The sequence below is a fragment of the Sus scrofa genome, chromosome X (assembly GCF_000003025.6).
Source record: "Sus scrofa isolate TJ Tabasco breed Duroc chromosome X, Sscrofa11.1, whole genome shotgun sequence".
NCBI classification, from domain to species: domain Eukaryota; kingdom Metazoa; phylum Chordata; class Mammalia; order Artiodactyla; family Suidae; genus Sus; species Sus scrofa.
This window is the reverse complement of record NC_010461.5, coordinates 57,380,144-57,403,257: the sequence shown is the minus strand read 5'-3', so window position 1 is coordinate 57,403,257 and position 23,114 is coordinate 57,380,144. Positions and strand designations below refer to the sequence as shown.

General features: G+C 41.4%; 1 protein-coding gene and 1 long non-coding RNA gene across 5 annotated transcripts in view; one reads left to right on the top strand and one right to left on the bottom strand.

The window, feature by feature from the left end:
• The window catches only part of TAF1 (TATA-box binding protein associated factor 1), an 84,490-nt gene extending 63,443 nt beyond the window's left edge, over positions 1-21,047 (bottom strand). For 3 of the 4 annotated variants that reach the window (XM_021079951.1, XM_021079950.1, XM_021079952.1), the window contains exons 1-18: positions 20,500-21,047; positions 19,092-19,206; positions 18,837-18,953; positions 14,135-14,254; positions 12,796-13,037; positions 12,189-12,407; positions 11,578-11,796; positions 11,007-11,214; positions 8,307-8,483; positions 7,659-7,786; positions 7,454-7,561; positions 7,168-7,341; positions 6,549-6,722; positions 5,676-5,780; positions 4,456-4,656; positions 4,164-4,305; positions 3,413-3,543; positions 2,395-2,475 (exon numbers count right to left, since the gene is read on the bottom strand). In XM_021079951.1, the coding sequence (XP_020935610.1) occupies positions 2,395-2,475; positions 3,413-3,543; positions 4,164-4,305; positions 4,456-4,656; positions 5,676-5,780; positions 6,549-6,722; positions 7,168-7,341; positions 7,454-7,561; positions 7,659-7,786; positions 8,307-8,483; positions 11,007-11,214; positions 11,578-11,796; positions 12,189-12,407; positions 12,796-13,037; positions 14,135-14,254; positions 18,837-18,953; positions 19,092-19,206; positions 20,500-20,904 (3,066 nt within the window). In that variant the 5' untranslated portion in view covers positions 20,905-21,047. The remainder of the gene's footprint in view (positions 1-2,394; positions 2,476-3,412; positions 3,544-4,163; positions 4,306-4,455; positions 4,657-5,675; positions 5,781-6,548; positions 6,723-7,167; positions 7,342-7,453; positions 7,562-7,658; positions 7,787-8,306; positions 8,484-11,006; positions 11,215-11,577; positions 11,797-12,188; positions 12,408-12,795; positions 13,038-14,134; positions 14,255-18,836; positions 18,954-19,091; positions 19,207-20,499) is intronic. The other variant, XM_021079953.1, reaches the window with a different exon arrangement.
• Positions 21,024-23,106, top strand: LOC110257711. Its single transcript, XR_002340621.1, has 2 exons — positions 21,024-21,111; positions 22,662-23,106. It is a non-coding gene; the product is annotated as an uncharacterized LOC110257711 (long non-coding RNA).

Sequence of the window (23,114 nt, the reverse complement as noted above, 5' to 3'; positions counted from 1 at the left end):
AAAAAGGAAGGAAACTCTGACACATGCTACAACATGAATGAACCATGAGAATATTATGCCAGATGAAACTAATCAGTCACATAAAAATCAATACTGCATGATTCCACTTAGGTGAAGTATCTAGACTAGTAAAAATCATAAGGACAGAAAGGAGACTAGTGGTTGCCAGGGGCTGGGGGAGGGAGGAATGAGAAATTATTGTTTAATAGGTAATAGAGTTCCAGTTTTACAAGATGAAAAGAGGTTCTAGAGATTGGCTGTACAACAGTGTGAATGTACTTAACGGTACTAACTACTACACACTTACAGGTTAAGATGGTAAATTTTATGTTATGCGTATTTTACCACAATTTTAAAAAAAGAGAAAGCATATATGCAACTGTATGATTCCATTTATCTAAAATTCTAAAAAAATGCACACTAATCTATAGTGACAGAAAGCAGATCAGTGTTTTCAGGGGACAGGGAGGGCAGAGAAAAGGGAGGAGAGGGGAGAAAGGGATTTCAAAGAGGCACAAAGAAACTTAAGGGTCTGACTGATACACTCAATACCCTGTCACAACAATTTCAATTATAAACAAACATCAAAACAGTACACTTTAAATACATGCTGTGTATTGTATAGCAACCATCTCAATAAAGCTGATTTTTTTTTTTTTTTGTCTTTTTGCTATTTCCTTGGGCCGCTCCCTCGGCATATGGAGGTTCCCAGGCTAGGGGTCGAATCAGAGCTGGAGCCGCCAGCCTACGCCAGAGCCACCGGCCTACGCCAGAGCCACAGCAACGCAGGATCCGAGCCGCGTCTGCAATCTACACCACAGCTCACAGCCAACACTGGATCCTTAACCCACTGAGCAAGGGCAGGGACCGAACCCGCAACCTCATGGTTCCTAGTCGGATTCGTTAACCACTGCGCCACAACGGGAACTCCTGATTTTTTTTTTTTTTTTTCCTTTTTTAGGGCCGCACCCACGGCATGTGAAAGCTCCCCGGCTAAGGACTGAATCCACAGCCACAGCAACACGGGATCCGAGCCACATCTGCAACCTACACCACAGCTCATGGCCAACGCCAGATCCTTAAACCACCGAGCAAGGCCCGGGATAGAACCCTTGTCTTCATGGATACTAGTCGGATTCATTACCACCGAGCCACAACAGGAACTCCAAAGCTGATTTAAAGGAAAAAAAAAAAAAAAAAGATAGTTTCCCAAAGCAACAGAAATAAAAGCAAAAATAAACCAGTGGGACCTAATCAAACTGACCAGCTTTTGCACAGCAAAGGAAACCAAAAAGAAAACAAAAAGACAGCTTACAGAATGGGAGAAAATAGTTTCAAATGATGCAACTGACAAGGGCTTAATCTCTAAAATATACAATTTATACAACTCAACAGCAAAAAAGCCAACAACCCAATGGAAAAATAAGCAGAAAACCTGAATAGGCATTTCTCCAAGGAAGATATACGATGGCCAACAAGCACATGAAAAAATGCTCAATATCCCTGATTATTAGAGAAATGCAAATCAAAACTACCATGAGATACCACCTCACACCAGTCAGAATGGCCATCATTAATAAGTCCACAAATAACAAACGCTGAAGGCGGTGTGGAGAAAAGGGAACTCTCCCGCACTGTTGGTGAGAATGCAAGCTGGCACAAACACTATGGAGAACAGTAGGGAGGTACCTTAGAAAACTGTCCACAGAACTACCATATGACCCAGCAATCCCACTCTTGGGCATATATCCGGACAAAACTTTCCTTGAAAATGACACATGCACCCGCATGTTCATTGCAACAATATTCACAATAGTGAAGACATGGAAACAACCTAAATGTCCATCAACAGATGATTGGATTAAGAAGATGTGGTATATGTACACAATGGAATACTACTCAGCCATAAAAAAGAACAAAATAATGCCATTGGCAGCAACAGGGATAGAACCAGAGACTCTCATACTGAGTGAAGTAAGTCAGAAAGAGAAAGACAAATACCATATGATATCACTTATATCTGGAGTCTAATATATGGCACAAATGAACCTTTCCACAGAAAAGAAAATCATGGACTTGGAGAATAGACTTGTGGTTGTCAAGGGGGAGGGGGAAGGAGTGGGATGAATTGGGAGCTTAAGGTTAATACATGCAGACTATTGCCTTTGGAATGGATTAACAATGAGATCCTGCTGTGTAGCACTGGGAACTATGTCTAGTCACTTATGATAGAGCATAATAGAAAAAAAAATGTATACATGTATGTGTAAGTGGGTTACCATGCTGTACAGTAGGAAAAAAATAATGTATGGGGAAATAAAAAAAATTTTTAATTAAAAAAATTTAAATTAAAAAAGGATAAATGGAATGTACTAATAAAGATTAAAGCCTTACCTCATCATCAATCTTCATCTGGAAATCTTCCTCGTTTTCCTCTTCTGGAGCAAAAAAGGACTTCTCACCATAGCCAGCATCCTGGAAAAGGACAAATCCATGCAAAAATCAATCAATATATTGGAAAACACAAAGCTCAAGTTTCACTGAATAACAAGTACAGAACATCAAAATATATTTTGCATAGAGAATGGATTCTGGGAGTTCCCGCCGTGGCACAGTGATTAACGAATCCGACTAGGAACCATGAGGTTGCAGGTTCGGTCCCTGCCCTTTCCTTGCTCAGTGGGTTAAGGATCCGGCGTTGCCGTGAGCTGTGGTGTAGGTTGCAGACGCGGCTCGGATCCCGCGTTGCTGTGGCTCTGGAGTAGGCCGGTGGCTACAGCTCCGATTCGACCCCTAGCCTGGGAACCTCCATATGCCGTGGGAGCGGCCCAAGAAATAGCAAAAAAAAAGAATGGATTCTGTAAAGTCTTAGGTATATCTATCACCATTCTACATCCTTAGGCTGATATATGTGGACAGTTATGGCCCATAAGGTAGGTGAATAAACATGCTTATTAACTCAGTGGGACAGAGTTATGCTATCCCACCACAGCTAGAGCTTTCCTACTTTGACCTGATGAGGATTTTATGCTTCTGTACATCATACATCCAAAACCATCATCATCTCTGCCCACCTGGAAGGCTGTGGAAAACAAGTGAGAAGTACTTCCTCTGCTTACATGCCTGTCTACTTGTAAAGAACAGAGATTAAACTCATCTCCAATGAAGGAACAACCATTTTCAAAGAAAAACAATATGCCCTAAGTCCCTCACTAAGCCTTCCCACTGGCATTTAACTACAGTGCAGTTTACCCCAGAACTGATGTACAGAGTACCCCATACAGTTTGAATTTTTAAATAATTGGTAATAATCTAGTAACCATGATTCCTAAGCCAGCGAGAATAGTTTTCATCTTCATCTCTCTGAAAACAACCCATAAGCATAGGTAGTGCCTAAGAGGAAGGTGTTCACCTTCAATCGCTGCTCTGCGGCTATCATGCTGTAATAAGCACAGCACTGTTCTGGAGACACCATGGCTCTGATCTCCTCTTCAGTTGGCAAACGAAAATCTGACTTTAGCACCCACCAGTTTGAGTCCATCCCTAGAAAAGGTAAGAAAAAATGAGACTGTTCTGAATTCCCAAGGTCCTTTCACTGACAGCAACAGGGACAGCAAACCAAGACTGAACCAGGCAATGTCCTAGAAAGTATCAGGCCCAGCCATACTGCTAGGTTTTCTACATCTAAGACATCCAACAATCGCACTGAATTTCCTGACAAGCAGAATTAAATAGCAATCAGAGCCTCCATAATTAAAAGATTTGATACCTCCTTTTGATGTCTCTCTCTCCCTCTCTCCAAATATATATATTTCTTTTTTTTTTAAGGGCCACACCCATGGTATATGAAGTTCCCAGGCTAGGGGTCGAACTGGAATTACAGCTGCCAGCCACGGCCATAGTCACAGCCACGCCAGATCTGGGCTGTGTCTGCGACCTACACCACAGCTCACGGCGATGCCGGGTCCTTAACCCAATGAATGGGGCCAGGGATTGAACCCATGTCCTCATGGATACTAGAGTCAGGTTTGATACTGCTGAGCCACAATGGGAACTCCTATTTATTTCTTTTTATTAGCTGTATGCCTATCATTTAACTGGAAGCCCTAATTCTTTTCTTGGAAAGAGGCAGAGAGGAATGATTATCAGTCACAACCAATGACCTGTGCGCTTGAAGTCAGCACAGAGCTTTAGCCTCTTCCGGATGCTGCTTTCTGAATGGGAAGGAAAGGCTTTTTTTATATCTTCCATTCGAATACGCCGTGGCCGATCTTTACTCTTCCAGAACAGGCGGTAAATAAAAACCTGCCCAACAAACAAAAAAATTTTTTATTTGGTAAAGTAAGGATAAAAGTCCTCATCAGGGCCCCCTCCCCTGATAAGTCCCAATGTGCCCCCAAATCCACATATCCTTTTATGTACATCTAGACCGCCTTCTTACCCTCTCATTCTTACCTGGAGAAAGTCTCGAATATGTGTATTGGCTCTTTTGGAGTTGGGCCCAGGAACTTCAAACAAGGGGCACTGCTGGCCAACCACAAAAATATCCACTAATTCCCGAATATAGTAACCTTGTCTTGTGCGAATGATAAGGAAGTCAGTTTCTGGCATCTTATGAAGATAAATTGGAGCACGAAAAAGGTTGTTCTCAAATGCCTAACAAAAATAAAAACACAAAAGTTATATACAGTGAAGTGCAGGACAGTTAGTAAACTCATAAGAACGGAAAATCAAGCTTGTTTGTTCTCCATCCCCACTATGCCACCTAAGATCTATCAAGTAATATAAATAAGGTACAATAGGGAATATCAAATGGAATTAGACAGATTATTTTTTACTCAGTGGCTACCTTTAAGAGTAACAGAGAAATCACAGGATTTTGATTCAGATGACACTGGACCTGCCATACACCAATGATATCACATTAAGTTATCTATGAACTCAGTTTTCCTCATCTACAAAATGGAAATACTTAAAAATGCCTATACTTCACAGAAATGCTACGAAGATTACATATGAAAATCACTTTATAAACTAATAGGTACTATACCACTGCCCTGGGCCCCAGCATAGGCCCTGATATATGTGAGATCAAAACATTTATTAAGTAAATAGAAAAAATAAAACAACAAAAACAACTAATGAATTAAGAAAGTGTGCTAGAAAGAATAAACACGCAGGACAGAAACATTTGAGCTTGTTTAGGCAGCAACCAGATGGGGATCAACCGTCACAAGAATCTGTGATTCTAAGAAAAGAGTTCGCAAAAAAAAAAATCAGAAAAGTAGAAAGAGGGAAGATCTTCAATACATACATGTACTGTACTTCAATACATATGGATCTTCACTACATAAACATTCATAAATTAACCGTAGTAAGTTATTAATCCCAGATTGACTTCCCAATGCCACCCAGACGTTTCTGGACTTCTTACCAGTACGTATTTTCAAAAAACTATTTCAAATTTAAACTTACTGAATAACATAATTAGGAATGAGTTTTAATAAAAAATGTAAAAAAATTTTTTTAGATTGTAATCATTTTTACATCATTCTTTCCCACATTAGATATATAAACAGTATCTCTATCAACTAGAATTGGTTCCTTTTGGACTGACTAGCTCCTCCTCTGTCAATTTCCTTAGGAAAGAGTTATAACAGGAAAGAATTCCTCACCTGCAGTAATTGGCCAGGATGGAGCGAGCCTAGGAAAGGAGATGTATGGCAGTAAACAGTTTCTCCATATTTACAATCTGGGGCTCCGGGATCTTTTCCAGGTTTCTAATAAGGAATGCAGCAGACCCAGTTACTATCACAGAATATAATCAATAAGCTTATACAACATGGTCCATGAGCACAGCATTCTATTTCTAACTGCAAAAAAAAGATAAAATAGGCGTTTCTGTTGTGGCTTGGCAGAAACCAAGCTCACTAGTATCCAAGAGGACACAGATTTGATCCTTGGCCTCGCTTAGTGGGTTAGAGATCCGGTGTTGCCATGAGCTGTGGTGTAGTTCGCAGACATGGCTCAGATCCTGCATCACTATGGCTGTAGTGTGGCCAGCAGCTACAGCTCCAATTTGACCCCTAGCCTGGGAACCTCCATATGCTGCAGGCGCGGCCCTAAAAAGACCAAAAAATAAAAATAAAAATAAAAAAATAAATTTATAATATAAAAAAGGCAAGTTCCCATGTGGTACAGTGGGTTAAGGATCTGGCATTGCTGCAACTGTGGCATGGGTTCAGTCCTTAGCCCAGGAACTTCCACATACCACAAGTACAACCAAGAAAAAAAAAAAGACAAAATACAAGTTCACAGATGATCACTGGATATATGGCTATCTATAGATATATCAAGAACAAAGATTTTCTGGAGTTGAATTCCCTTACAGTACAGTGGGTTAAGGATCAGGTGCCGTCACTGCAATAGCTTGGGTTGCTGCTATGGTGTGGGTTCAATACCGGCCTAGGAACCTTTACATGCCACAAGTGTGGCCAAAAAGAGAGAGAGGAGAGAGAAAACACAAGATTTTCTAAGCAGAGACTCACCCGCTTATAGTAGTTTTTTATCTTGGTTGCCATGCCAACCTGCATCATTAATGGTCCATTTTCCTCACTATATTCCGCAAGAATAAGATCTCCATCTTTGCCTGTAAGATCCTGAGGTGTGCGCATAAAAAACATCTCTCCACCACCTGAAGCTTGCCTCTCTTGTTCTCTCATCTGCCAAAAACAAAGAGAATACAATACAGCTACCAAAAGGAAAATAATTACACACAGTGATGTTCACTGCAACATCAAAAACTTTTACTTGCCTTTTTTTTTTCCAATTTCATTGCAAAAATTTAGGAACATGAAGTCGAAACTATGAACACTTATTATCCCACCACCACCTAATTATAACTATTTTTGCCACATTTGTTTTATCTATAACTATTTCTCTATAGATTTTGCTGAACCATTTTTGAAAGTTGCAGTTATCATAACACTTCACCAGTTTCACATGTATCTCCTAAGAATAAGAACATTCCCCTAAATAATGGCAATAACATTCTATCACTTCTAAGAAACAATATTCCCAAGTATCTAATATTCCAGTCCATTCCCCCCATTTTTATATTCCAATGTCTTTTACAGCTGTTTTTTTCTAACCAGGATTCAATCATACCTTAGCCTTCTTTTTGATGTGCTTTAGCAAGGGCTGGACTGAATGGGGACCTGGCTGAGATAGTGCCCCAAAAGAGTACTTCTTTAGAGGTGGGCGATGGAACTGACGGAGTTTGATGGGCCCCATGTGGGTAGGAAAGAAAGGCTGACGTAATTCCACAGCAGGAATTGAGTGCTAAGAAACACAAGGATTCAAATTAGACTCTACCCTAAGCAAGAATTACCCATACCCTCCATCAGAATGAAGTAGTGGTTCCCATCCACCACACAAAAATTGCTACTTTTACCTGGATAATATTTCCTCCAAAGGTGCCTCGAAGACCTTGTTGCTTAGGGTAGTAATATTCATCATTCGAGAGGTTCCATGGATCTTTCACTTCTGGCTGAGACATGTTCTAATGAAAAGTCATCAAATAAACCTTAGTCAGACTATCCTTCTCCATTTCTGTTCTTTGTTCTTCTAAACACCAAATCCCTATTCCCTTCACAGACCTGCTGTGGTTCCTCCTTGATGACTCCTGTTTTCCCCAAGAGAATTCGACTCTTCTTCAGAGATGACTCCTTCTTACTCTCCTTGGAGGGGGAGTTAGAAGTAGCCTCTTCCTTCTCATCTGGAATTTCTGAGGAGGAAATAAAAGTCACCCTGGAGTTGTTATCCCTGAAGATTCACCTTTCCTATTGACACCTCAGCAATTCCTAACCAGATTTCTCATCCTTCCCCAGACCACTTGTACTCCATGATTAACTCCAACCAACTGAACTACACCCCCAACACCTCTAAGGTAATACTTTCCAAAATTCCTATGCAATGAGTTTTCCCTAAACAACACGCAAATACTAGAAACCGAAAGCCGTAACCTTGCTGTCTCAAACTGCTATCAACATGCTTCTAGTCTTGAGGTTCCTTTGTGACCCAGTGAGTTACGGATCTGGCATTGTTTCTGCAGTGGCTCAGGTTGCTGCTGCAGTGCAGGTTCAATCCCTGGCCTGGCAACTTCCACATGCTGTGGGTGTGACCAAAAAGGAAAAAAAAATGCTAGTCTTGGCCTTCCCAACCCTTCTGATTTCCTCCTGCCTGCTGAAAGGAGCAGCAAACTGTCAGTTATGAAGGAGGAACACTAGCCCCAGTTAGTACCATACCCAAAATGAGGTTCTCATCATTGGGATCAAGTGTTAAAACAGGAGGCTCCAACAGCCGGGGCATGGCCTGAGCATCCCAAATGATGTTGTCCTCCCAGCGTCCATATACCAGCTCCTCATTGTCAATGGGAAAAATGGAATACCAAGGCTTGTCATCATCCAGAGTTGCTGCAAAACCTAGTCAAAACACAAGGAAACACTCAGTAACAAACAAAACATTCATGCCTTCAACCATGATTCTAGCAGAGGAAAAAGGAGCAAAATGTTAGTGGTTACTCATATGGCTGCTTTAAAGGAACCTAATGGATACAATGTATTTCTCACTTTTAAAAAAATGTGTCAGCAGGGAGTACCCATTGTGGCTCAGTGGAAAGCCACCCAACTAGAAGCCCTGAGGATGTGGGTTCGATCCCTGGTCTTGCTCACTGGATTAACGATCCAGGGTTGCCCTGAGCTGCAGTGTAGGTCACAGACTCGTCTCAGGGCCCACATTGCTGTGGCTGTGGTGTAGACCCACAGCTATAGCTCCAATTCGACCCCTACGCTGGAAACTTCCATATGCCTTACCTACGGCCCTAAAAAAGCAAAAAAAAAAAAAAAAAGTTGCAGCCAAAAATGTTCATTGCAATATTTTTTGTAATAGTCAAAACTTCGCCAAATGTTTAATAAGGAACTGATTAAGGAGTTCCCGTCACGGTGCAGTGGTTAACGAATCCGACTAGGAACCATCAAGTTGTGGGTTCGGTCCCTGCCCTTGCTCAGTGGGTTAACGATCCGGCGTTGCCATGAGCTGTGGTGTAGGTTGCAGACAGGGCTCGGATCCTGCGTTGCTGTGGCTCTGGCATAGGCCAGGGGCTACAGCTTCGATTAGACCCCTAGCCTGGGAACTTCCATATGCCGCAGGAGCAGCCCAAAGAAATAGCAAAAACACACACACACACACAAAAGGAACTGATTAAATAAATTGTGGTAATAAATGATATGGTAAAATACACTAACAATAAATGTAGTCATACATACATTTAATAATTATTGGCAATATATGAAAAATATCTACGTAAGACTACTTTGTAACCAATAAAGTGTTAGTGGAAGAATGGAAGGAAGAAGGAAAAAAATGATTTCTTAGATTTAAAAAGACAGGTGTTCCTTGGTGGCCTGGTGGTTAAGGACTCAGCTTTGTCACTCCTGTGGCTTGGATTCAATCCCTAGCCTGAGAACTGACACATGCCAAGGGCATGGCCAAAAAAATAAAAAACAAGACCATTTTCGATTTTCCTTTGAATTATAAAAGTAATGCAGATTAACTCAAGAAAATGTGGAAAATATAGAAAAGGTATAAAGAAGAAAACTGAAGCTGTTTGTGATCTTACAAACCAGAAAGAACCACTGTGAACTCCATGGTTTATTTCCTTACAGTAAACTTTGTTTATAGTGTGCTTTTTTCTTTACACAAACGGAGTATCAAATATGCCACTTCATATCTGGGTTTTTCCCATTTAAAATGAGTGCCCCTTGGAGTTCCCGTTGTGGCTCAGTGGAAACAATCCGACTAGGAACCATAAAGTTGCAGGTTCGATCCCCAGCCTCGTTCAGTGGGTCAAGAATCTGGTATTGCCTTGAGCTGTGGTGTAGGTCGCAGAATCTGCCATTGCTATGGCTGTGGAGTAGGCTGGTGGCTACAGCTCTGATTAGACCCCTAGCCTGGGAACCTCCACATGCTGCAAGTGCGGCCCTAAAAAGACAAGACAAAAAATAAAATAAAAATTAAAATTAAAATGTGTTCCCCATGTCATTAAACACTTTTTATAATGGGAGAAAAAATTATGTATACAATGTATGTGTAACTGGGTCCCCATGCTGTACAGTGGGGAAAAAAAAAAGTGTGTTGGAGGAAATAACAATAAAAAATAAATTTAAAAAAAAGATTCTGCTTGAATTGAAATAAAAACTTTTTATGAAGAACTTTAAATGACAGTAATATGTTCAGTGAAACGCACAACATAAAACACTGTATCTATAGGAATGAGCTCAGCTACATACACACAAAACAGAAAACGGAATGCAAAACACCAAAAAACTAAGAGCTGATAGTCTCTAGATAGCAAGATTACCAGTGATTTTTTTTTTTTTTTTTTTTTTTTTGCTTTTTAGGGCCGAATCCACAGCATATGGAGGCTCCTGGGCTAGGGGTCAAATTGGAGCTGTAGCCACTGGCGTACACCGCAGACATGCAATATGGGATCCGAGCTGTGTCCTCATGGATGCTAGTCAGATTCGTTTCCTCTGAGCCACAATGGGAACTCCACCAGTGATTTTTCTGATACTGTACTGTATTTTCAAAGTTTTTTACATTAAGTATAGCATACCTTTTGCATGTGTGCAAGTGTATTTAAGGAGGGAAAAAGCAAATTCTAGAATGATAAAGGACCTTTGGAAACAAAAGAAATTCTAAACATAAAAGCACTGTTAGAGTTCAGAAAGATCTTTAACTTCAAAGTAGTTACCACATTTTTCTAATGAGAAATCAGAGTCCATCCTAGCTTATTAATAGTGTAAAAAATTATTATGGACTAGAATTAGGGCTCATATCCAAAACATTTCAGTGTCCCTCAGTAGCAGAAAAGATCGCAGCTAAGCCCATTTAAGATGACTGAGATGAAGGACAGTGTGCTGGATACAGCAGGTACAGAAGCACACCTTGCTGAACATTGTAAGCCATGGCATTCCTAGTCATGCTAGAAGGAAGCCAGCCTGCCAGGCTTGCACGCTGAGGTTTTGTCCCTTTGTGTTTGACATCCTCCCCATCCCAGATGATATCATCCTCCCAGTGCAGCTGTGTCACCATCAGGAAGTTTTCATCAGCCAGGAGATCAGTGCCACTGCTTTCCTCAAGTTTCCTGAAGTCCTACAGAAGTAGGGGAGGAACAACAAATCCCTGAATGGTCACTGGTCAAAGTTCCCACTCCAAATCCCACAAGAGATACATCAGATACATCAAATATGGTCCCAGACTTGAGGGAAGAATCTGACGATGAAGGAATACCTGCCTCCTCCCACTTCTAGACTGGCACAGCACTCATTTCACAAACAGAGTAACTGCAATGGGGCTGAGTTGCCAGGGTGATCTACCATACCAAACCAAAGGCTTAGACAACTCAATCTTCCACCAAAGAAACCCTATACAATACCACCCCCCCAACTGAAAAGTAAAGTAAAACTAACAGGGCTCTGGGCACAGATTCTTTTCTTACATACCAGTGTTGCTTACCTCTATCATTCTACATTTTGTCACAGGTTCATGTTCCATCTTCCTCAGTTTGAACCCATAGTCAAACCCACTGCCATCTTCAGGAACACCCAGCATATCATACCACAGTCGGGCAGGTCCATAACGCCACTCAGCCACTCTCGGTTTGGTGTCTGTCACTTTATCTATATCTCCAGTTGATTGGGAAAACTTGGACTCCACAGGAGCCATCATTGTGATCTGTAACAGAACAAGAGAAGGGGAGGGGGACATTCTGATCCCAGATGCCCCAAGGCTATAAGGAATTAACAGGCAGGAGGGGAACTTAGAGAAGCCAAAAGGATGATTCTTGAGTAGGACTGGAGTTAGAATGTAGACAATGGAGGTGTATGATGGCACACTCTGCCTGTCATTCAACTTTCCTATTCACCACTGTATCACCATCTGCCTGAACCCAATACTTTTCTATTACAACAGAGAAAGGACAACCACTGGGACTGAAATCATGATTTCTTAATGATCATCAGCACAGGATGCTGCCTGCCAAAATGTTATTTTCTATTAGACATAAGTTAGGGAGAACTCATTTGTTCCCTTCACAGGTCTTAATTCCAGGTCTCTACTTTGCCTACTTCATCATCAGAGAGACACTGCTCTGGAGGTGGTGGTGGAGCGTAGTCATAGTTCCACAAAGACTTCTGGTTGACTTCTGATTCTACGGAGCACTCCACCTCCTGGATCTGCTCTTCCTGTATTAGCTCACGGTGCTTCTTCTTCCTCTTTCTCCGAGCACTCCGCCAAACAGATGGGACATTCTTCCCTGGTCCGAAAAGACGTAGGAAGCGTAATACCTAAAACACAAAACATGTTACTATGTCAGAGACTCAATGCCAGATAGGAAAACTAGCTCTGGGTGTGGAAACTCCCTTAAAGAGTCCACTCAACTGTGAGGGAGGGATCAAGAAATGCTGAACTCGGATTTGTAACATCTACCAAAAAAGCAAAGTATTCCTTAATAATTTGGACTGGTTCTTTTAAGACAGCAAGGACAATGTCTAATAAGAACTATCCAAATCACATGTATTATCAAGGCATAAAACTTAAAAAAGACCTGATATAACACCACTGAATAAGGAAATCTTTAGGAAACCTCCATTCTATACTCAACATCTTAACAACACAGCTAGGTATTAGGAGGGCAGTGATTTGCAATGTGGGCAATTCTCCAAAGAAAGTTACCTTCCCAGGACGAAATTCTGGGAAAAGTTCTGTGACACTTGGCAACAGCTTGGTGGCATCATGCTGCATAATCCCAGCCAATGGTAGGGTCAGCTTCCCATCCTCAGATTCTGCCCGTGTTGCTTCCTGAGGTCCCATCTCAGATTCTGAGTCAGAGGAACTACTGAAGTCCACTTTCTCTGAGGCCAAAGAGGAAGGGGCAATGATGGAGGGCAAGATGATGCCTTCTCCATCCTCAGACACTGCAACAAGGAAGAGAAACCCCTTTGGCATGTAACTGTGAGCATATTTCCTCAAATTCAGTCAATACCCACTCTAGGCTATATGCGTGGCTCAATGGCAGGGGATACAGTTCCAAGCACCCAGATTACCAGTACGCAACCCCAAACTCATTCCAACTCATTATCTCCCACCATCCCAAACTCACCTTGTACCTGGTACCCTGGGGTTGTGATGAGAGAAAACAAACACTATTACTACATTTACTACTTTCTGTAAGTATATTAGGTTAAAGAAATGTGACAAATAAAAAATTACATTACACTTTTATACCAGTCAGGCCTTATCATGTCTGATTCAGAGAACCATAAACTGGAGAGTTTTTTAAGCCTATGGGATAACAATGAAATTATTTAGCATAAAGTAAGATCTATGCCACGAAATTACCAAATGCTACTTAGCCTGCAGACTAAGAAGGAAATGGCTTAAAACTCTAACAGGAGGCATTTAGGTTGACGAAAGCCGCAAAACACAGGAGAGCAAAGACACTGTTCTTCCCCAATCTTGTGGCCTAGAACACAAGGGGTTACTTACTACTGCTGCAGACATCGGAATAGGTGGGCTATCACTAAAGACCCTGCCTCTGATCTCTGAATCTGACAGCTGGCTCTAAATGATTTATACACATTCTAGATGCCTTCTCGTTTTAATCATTTCATTTAAAGACTGTCATCTGAACAGAGAGCTTCCAAATATCAGTATGCAGACATCAGTTGCATCAGAAATTACTTGAAGAATTCTTGGAAATTCCTGAGCTCTACCCCAGATCCTCTGAATCAGATTCTCCAGGGCTCAGAGTCTTTTTTCAAAGATTCTGATGGGCTGCCAGATTTAAAAGCCACACTGACCTAAACTACTTTTTCTTGAACACATGTTAAAATACTGTTGCCAAATTTTTTAGAAGTAAAATTTCCCTTTAACACTGAAATTTGAAAATTATAACTAGAACCTGTATCCTTTCCTAGCAGCTTAATTTTAATAGTCCCCTATATTCATGCCAAAGACCTGGACTTAAGAATGGAACTTGCTCCTTAGACAGAAGTAGACAGTCTCTACTTACCACCAGTAATAGCATCCTGGTCCTTATCTTTCTTCATGGGTCCTGGGGGTGGAGGTGGAGGAGGCATCAACTTGCAATCAATGTCTTCACAATCAGCATCATAGTCATCCTCATCATAATCTAATAAAATCAAAAAAGAGATCTCCTCAATATCCAGAACATCACACAACAGCCCTAAGCTCCCTTGTCACTCAAGAATTTAAAGTACCACGGGAAGAATTATGTGGCTCCCTTACGAACACATAGGAGATGCAGCTTCTGCCTCTAGAAAGAGATGACATGATATACAATGACCCTCTATGGATTTTGTTAAATAAACATCCATCCAACAAATATTAAGCACCTCATATGTGTCAGACCTGGTCTTAGGTTTTGTGTATGTACCAGTGAAAAAAATGTGTACAAAGTCCCCGCTATCCCACGGCTCCTACTAGAGATGATTTACCACACTCCCTCCTCCCTCCCTGTTGAGGCACACAATTTCCTACAGAAACAAATGACTTGCTTGGTTTGGCTTGCTTCGAAGAGGTTTATATATGTGCTTGTTTCTTAACATGGAACTTTTTTAGTAATATTGGCAGCTGTGAACTAAACTTTCTCCTAAAATGTTACAGAATCTTTTGAAACAAAATGGTAATAAATAAACGCATAAATTAAAAAAAAGAGATGACACCATATTGCCAAATTGGAATTTTGGAAGCTCCCAAGAACTGTTTAAAACCTTTACTCCTTCTCCTGGTCAAACCCGTTTGTCTTTTCACCTTGCTCAATCTCATAACTGAATTAAACATTCTTCTTTGTCAGTTTAAGACTGAACTTTCTTCTCATCTCCTAAGTCTTTGACACATTGTTTTCTGTCTACCTTCTGCATCCTAGTATTCTTTTCACAACCCTTTAACCTCTGGAATTACTCAGTACTTAGTCCTAACACTCTTTTATTCCTCTATATACTCTCCATTCCCTTCCTCAAGAATCACCTTTATCCAGAAGAAACTCAAATCTGTATGTCTTGCCCTGACTTATCAGCCCCTCTACAATTGCCCTGCATGTTCTACTGCCTAAAGAGCCTTTCCATCCCAATATTCAAGTGCACTTCATATCAAACTAAAATATCCTTCATCTCTTTTAAATTCCCTTTTGTTACTATCAATACCACCTCCATCTTCACTTCCCCACCTTATGACTTAGCCTCCTGTCTTTGTCATCAACCTCTTACCTTTAACATGCCTTTACTAATCAATCAAGTAGTCATTACAGAAACTTCCATTTCCTGAGTTCCCATTATGCGCCAGATGTTTTAGCCATTTTATCTATAATCCTCCCAATAATGCCACAAAATTAGCAATTATTCTTAAATACAGAAGTTAAGTGACTTACTCAGGGCCATGCAGTTTTAAGTGACAAAGTCAGAATTCGAGCCTGGTTTAACAACAAGGCCTATACTCTTTCTAACACACTTCCTTATACACCAAGTCCCACCAATGTTTTATCAGCAACTCTCAAGTTTGACCCTGCCTATCACTTTCTACAATTGTCACTCTACTCCAGACCTTGATAACTTTACATCTAGCCCATAAGAACAGTCTCCAAGTTAGCCTGCCCTTTTACCTTTTTTCTAATCAAGACTCCAAAGCAACAAGTACCACTTTTCATTTGTATTTAGGAAAGAAAAGCAACTAACACTTACGGAGCATCTACCATGACACTGTTCAACATAGGTGCTTTCATACCATGTGATGATAAACTTAAATTTCCACCAAAGTCCTATTAATGAGGTAGATATTAATACATTTATTGCAGACAAGAAAACTGAGGATTAGTACAAATGAGAAATCCAAGCCTCCGAGACTAGGCAACTTTCACAGGGTCAGACTAAATATGGAGTTGGGATTTGAACCTATGACATTCTGACTCCAAAGTCCATCTTTTCCTTACACCACCTTGCCTCTTACTCAACAATCTATATTGGTTTACAATTCTCTATGACATAAAATCCCAAGTAATGCACACATAAAGGTGCTGTCAAATTGCTCTATGGCTGGTCCTTGCTATCTGGCAGTATATTCTCCACTCCTTTCAAAAAAACCTGCTGGCCAATTCCCCCCACCCTACTTGCATATTTATAACTCTAAACCTTTACACGAGACATCTTTCCAAACCAAAATACCCTGCTGCTTCCTCTCCATCAAACGCTATCTTTCCAAATTTTGCTCAAAACTCACCTCCATGAAGCCTCTTTCTATTTCTTTTTTTTGTCTTTCTGTCTTTTCAGGGCCGCACCTGCAGCATATGGAGGTTCCCAGGCTAGGGGTCTAATTGGAGTTACAGCTTCCAGCCTACACCAGAGCCACAGCAACGCCAGATCTGAGCAGCGTCTGCGACCTACACCACAGCTCATGGCAACACCAGATCCTGAACCGACTGAGCGAGGCCAGGGATCAAACCCACAACCTCATGGTTCCTTAGTCGGATTCGTTTCCGCTGTGCCACAACAGGAATTCCCCTGAAGCCTTTTCTAATGACCTCCACCCACTTCCAATTATTCCAAAGAAAACCCTTATAAATCAAGCCATGTGAAGGGGCCAATGCCAGGGAAGAAGGACGCTAAGGGCATAGATAAAAATAAGGGCATACCCTTAGAGGACAAGAGAACTTGGAAATGAGCATCCCAGAGTACTGAGACTCTATCAAATACAGCATCCTCCTTTTCCAGGTCAGCTCATACAACTCAACTAAGAAACCCACACCTATCCTCTTCCTTACCATCCCTAGCCAAGACAACAAATCCAAACCTGAAAATTACAATATCCCTTGAAAGTGTGAGCTGCTACCACCTCCCCCTCAACCTGTCAGGGTGCTCAAACTAATAGTTACTCTACCTGACTTGGCTAGTCTGGCAGTCCCTCAAAACTAAATTTAACACTCTACACAGAAATATTAGCTAGCAGATGGTTTATGTCTTGTTATGAATAATTACGTTTTGCATTCATTTAACTCACCTTCCCCAAACAATAACAATACCTCTGAAGATAATGCCTGTATCTTCAATTTTTCTAAGTTACTTCTTGTATGTGATGCAGTTAATCCTCTTTATATAAGAAGCACCCAAATCCATTAACTGGCTCTGAAGAAACTAAGTTCAGGTATTTATCAAGGTTTTATCTACATTTCTCAGCAGTGTGAAATCTAATTCAAAGAGGTGAACAATGAATAAACAATGAACAACTTCATACAAAAATCCCAAGCAGTGAAAGGCAGTATAGGGCAGTGGAAAGAATGAACCATGACCAGCAGATCTAAGTTCCAGACCAAAGAACTGAGCTCCTCAAAATCAGAAAATGCACTATACTAGAAAATCTACTACACTATCTATCACCGTTTATTGTACATAACAGGTCTTCATTCAATGCTTAATAAACTGAAATGGTGAATTAGTCAAGATCTGCCACCAGAACTTTTGATAAAACCCCACATTTTCCACTCCTTGGTGTCTATCTAGAGAAAACCATGACTCAAAAAGATATATGTACTCCAATGTTCATTGCAGCACCATATACAATAGCCAAGACATGGAAACAACCTAATGTCCATCAGTGGAGGAGTGGATAAAGAAAATGCGGTACATATACACAGTAGAACATTACTCAGCCATGAAAAGGAAATAATGGCATTTGCAGCAACATGGATAGACCTAGAAATTATCACGCTAAGTGAAGTCAGTCAGACAGTGAGACAACAACATCAAATGCTATCACTTACATGTGGAATCTAAAAAAAGGTCACAATGAACTTTGCAGAACAGATACTGACTCAAAGACTTTGAAAAACTTAGTTTCCAAATGAGACAGGTTGGGGAGTAGGGGGATGCACTGAGGGTTTGGGATGGAAATGCTATAAAATTTGGTTGTGATGATTGTTTACAACTATAAATGTAATAAAATTCATTGAGTAATTAAAAAAACTCAAAAAACCCCACATTTTATTAAAGTTCTCTGAAGCTAGAGTTTTCCATATCTATGATGAAGTTAAAAATAAATAATCACTAAGACTCCTTCCAGCTCTGTCATTCTGATACTATAATGTAGCACCTAACACCAGGGAGGAAAACCTATGTTGTGAGCAATCACTAAGTTCATTGTGTCTGCAGATAGGAAGTGAGTTATTAACAGAAGTTGAACCAATAAATACATATGCTAGTTTAGATATTACATTGTATACTTAATCCTTTTGAGGGGAGGGCATGACCACGGCATGCCAAAGTTCCTGGGCCAGGGGTGGAACCCATGCCACAGCACTGGCCAGAGCCACTGCCGTGACAACACTGGATCCTTAAGCTACTGCGCAAGGGAGTTCCTACTTAATCCTTCTTGAAACACCAATTTCATGTACGCAAAGACTGAGTTTAAAAACCATCTAAAACTGTACTGTAAACTCCATAGATACTTAAATAACAAATGATAAGGAGGAAAGCATTATCATTCCTATTTGGCATTCACCAAAAATTTGAGACTAACGAGTATGAAGAATAAAAGCCTGAGTATAGCAACACTGCCCCAGAACACAAAAGAAGCTAGCAGCTACTTGAAACTGAGCTGACAAAGGAAGAGAAGCAAAGAACAATGACAAAAAGCTTGTATAGAAACTGGACCACACAGCAAGAAAATGTACTGTAACATTCTTACTGATGACATCAAAGAATCACCTGAGTGGCACAGGGGCTGCAAGCTCCCCATTGTCTGTTGATATCTTCGGCTTTCATCTTCTGCTACCTCATTGATGTCTGAATAGTCCACAGCATCTTCTGTACTCCTGATCCATCCTATAAAGTAAGGAGGAGGAAGATCTAAACAAAAAGCAAATAACTCTCACTCACTTAGATAATTCCCGCTGAAAAGTACACGTAACAGTAAGTGGCTAGCCTCCTCCCCCATCTTACTCCACACAACCCAGACTTCACCTTCATCATTTACCAGGGCACCATCAGTCCCAGTCAATTCTTCATTTGCTGTGAGTTCAGTGATCAGGCTGCCCAGACCCAAAGCCCCCAAGCCTGCCAAGTGCTTCTTACACTCCTGAAAAAGGGACAGCGCTAGAATCAAAGACAATTAACTAAATGTTTCCCACACCATAAGGCTTATTTCTCAGCTCCACAAGTGATAAATCCATATATAAAATGACTCAGTGATGTGCTAAGGGAGCACCACATTTGAGAACTGTAAAGTACATCTTCCACTGAACTCAACATTGATCAGATCTTTATTATCATGTCCAATTTCACCACCATTTAAAGTAATGTAAGAAAAAGATTATTCGGAGTTCCCGTCGTGGCGCAGTGGTTAACGAATCCGACTAGGAACCATGAGGTCGCGGGTTCGGTCCCTGCCCTTGCTCAGTGGGTTAAAGATCCGGCGTTGCTGTGAGTTGTGGTGTAGGTCGCAGACGCGGCTCGGATCCCGCGTTGCTGTGGCTCTGGTGTAGGCCGGTGGCTACAGCTCCGATTCAACCCCTAGCCTGGGAACCTCCATATGCCGCGGAAGCGGCCCAAGAGATAGCAACAACAACAACAACAAAACAACAACAACAAAAGACAAAAAAAGAAAAAAGAAAAGAAAAAGATTATTCAAGGAACCACTACCAAGACTGAATGAATGTAACAGCAGTTCTCTGAATAAAGGCTAAGGAAACTGAGGTCATTTCGAAGAGAAAGCAAAGGCAGGAACTTTATTGCTATCTTTTATTTGTATTGCAGGGAAGGAGGAATATTGTTGGTCAATATTTTCTCCTTGAAATAATGAACTTAAATGAGTACAGGTGAGTGTCCGCTGGCCACAGGAAACTACTTCAGGACCCTCAACGAACAGTGGGAAAACCATGTAAGAAGTGCCCTGGAACCAGAAGGGGTCTGCCCTGGATGGTTAAGAACTGGGGCCTGAACCACATGATTTGTTGCAGATCAGTCCTCTTGCTCTAGAGCCACGTCTAGTCAGTGAGGTCACAAAGGCAGACAGTTTCAAGAAATAGCCAAGGCTCTTACGGCAATGGTTTGAAAGCAATCACTAGGTTAAGCTGCTATTTTTCCTATTCCCTGGTCAAGAAGAATTAGCTTGGAAGTCACCCATATCAGCGTCGCTGACGTACCAGGTCTTGCCTATCGTTCTCCTCTCTGGCCCCAACCCTCGTCCAGAACCGAGCCCCCTAGTTCTGGGTTACAACACAACCCACTAGCAGCGCAGCCGCTTCTCTGGTTTTCTCGCACGTTGAGCGCGCCCTCTAGTCTCCTGTCCTAAGCACCCTCAACTCCCCTCACTTCACGTATTCCCTAGCCGATCCACCCTCCAGCCCTATTCCCTCTCCCACCCCCTCACATCGTCCAACACGCTTTCCCCCTCCAGCTGCCCGGCTCCATTGATGTTGCCGAAAAGGAAACCGGTTAAAGAAAATGGGCCGCCTCCAGCGGAATCTTCATCGCTGTCTGTGTCCGACATGATGGCGGCGTCGGTGCCGGCAGCTGCTACAGGCAACGGCAAATCGCAGCTTCGTCCCATAGACCGGAAATAAAAATGAGTCGCCCAGAAGTGACTCGCAGAGTTCCTACACCTTACCAGCCCCCACCGGAAGCGGCATAAAGGAAAAAAAGAACCGGAAAGACCGCCCGTCCTACGAGAAAGGAGAATTGGTGTCACTACTTTACTAGCGGCTTTGGATTGGACTATCCGCGCTGGATTCGTGGAAAGCGGTTGGTCAAAGAAAATACTTGGTCCCGCCCCCATCCACTTTTCTGCGTAGGCTCCGTGTCTGCGCACTGAGGGAGCGACGGCTATTTCTCCAATCAGAAGGAGTCACCTGGGTCACATGGTCTGCGTCCCGGTAACTACACGTCACTACGGCACAGGAAATGGAAGTAAGGGTTGGGTCCTTTTCATCTCTGCTATCAGTTGCTTTACCGCTTCGTCACTGTGCCAAAGGTACCTTTGCAGGTTGGTTGTTTTGAATTGACACACACCCCCTTTTTTTCGGGGTGTTAAAGTAAAAGGTGAATAAAATAGCCGACCCTTCACCTAGATTCAGTTTAAACACTGCCAGTTTTTGTTTCCCCGAACCTTTTGAAAGTCTTCACCCCAAAAATACTTTTTTCTACATAGCCACAATACTATTAGCACATCTTAAGAACTTAACATTAATTCAATATCGTTTAACATACAGTCCATGTTTAAATTTATTCAGTTGTCTTAATTGGAGCATTTTACATTTCAGTCCGGGATCCATTCAGGGTTCAGCCTCTTTCTCTGTGTTGCATGATACTACTACATTTTGGGAAGAATTCATCTAATTTTTTCTTTAAAGCGATTCAAGTTAAATATCTTACCGGCAGCCATCAGAAAGCACAATGTCAGGTTGTCCCAATGTTGCTGATGCTGAATTTGATCACTTCAAAAAAGGGTGTCCACCAGATTTCTCTGTCGCAATAGCACATTTTTCCTCTTATAATTAGTACATAATCTAGGGGGTGATACTTTGAAATCGTGTATATATTCTATTCCCCATCGCCCTTACACCTAAAGGTTTTAGCATCTGTTGGTGATCCTTGCCTGAATCAGTTATTGGAAGAGTGCAAAAGGGTGATTTTGCTAATTATTAATTCCTTCTACATTTATTAACTGGACTTAGTAAAGGAGAACTTTCCCTTTTCTTACCTCTTTTCTTGCATTTTTATTTTAATGTGTTACAGTCTAGCACCATTATTATCTTTGATGCTCTGACTGTCCACTGGGAACCACTTCACTCTGGCTCCTGTGTCCTTTTGATATGAGCACGTCCTTGCTTTTTGGCACAAGGTGTTCAAGACTTACTCTTATTATTATTGAGCACGTCCTTGCTTTTTGGCACAAGGTGTTCAAGACTTACTCTGTGCATTCCCTGTCGCAGACCTGATATAAGCCATTTCTCCAAGTGGCCCTGGTTCTTTTTAGTGGGGAATAGTGCTTAGAAACTGGGGCATCGTTGCTTGTAGGCCCTTTCATTGGAGAGAACTAAAAAAAAAATAAAATAAAAGAATGAGTTTATACTAACACCTTCAATTCAAAGCTAACACCACCTAGAGTTCCCCATTGTGGCTCAGCAGGTTATGAACCCTACTAGTATCCATGAGGATGCAAGTTCGACCCCTGGCCTCGCTCAGTGGGTTAAGGACCCAGTGTTGCCATGAGCTTTGGCATAGGTCACTGACTTGGCTTGAATCCTGCATGGCTGTGGCTGTGGTGTAGGCTGGCAGCTACAACTCCAGTTGGACCCCTAGCCTGGGGATTTCCATGTGCCACAGGTGTGGCCCTAAAAAGAAAAAAAAAAGTTAGAATACTATTTATACATTCTTTTTGTTTTGTTTTGTTTTTTTCCACTTAATAATATAGCCTGGAAATCACACTGTACCACTTCATAGGGTTCTTCCTCATTCTTTTTTTTAATGTCTGCTTAGTACTTCACTGCATGGATGTCCTGTGGAATATTCTAACAGTAGTTATATTTCTAGGCCAGATAACAAAGCTCTACAAAAACCTGCATGTAGGGCGTGGCCCTCAAAAAGACAAAAAAGCAAAATGGAAGAGTTCTCTTGTGGCAGTCCCTGGCCTGGGAACTTCTATGTACCGTGAGTATGGCCAAAAAATAGAATACGTTTTTTAATGTATCTCATATTGTCTCTTGGACACTTGTGCTTGAGGAAAAGCAGAGATACAGATGTTCAATTAGATGTACCTAGATGCTTGTGAAATGTGGAAGGGGACTTCAGATACTATAAAGATGCCATTCTTGACTCAAAATGTGGTTTTGCATTACTTTACTATGTAACCCAACAATTCCACTTAACAGGTATATACCCAAGAGAATTGAAAGGATATCCACACAAAACGTTCTATATGAAGGTTCATAGCAGCACTATTTGTAATAGCTAAAGTGTAGAAATAATCAAAAAAAAAGAATCCAA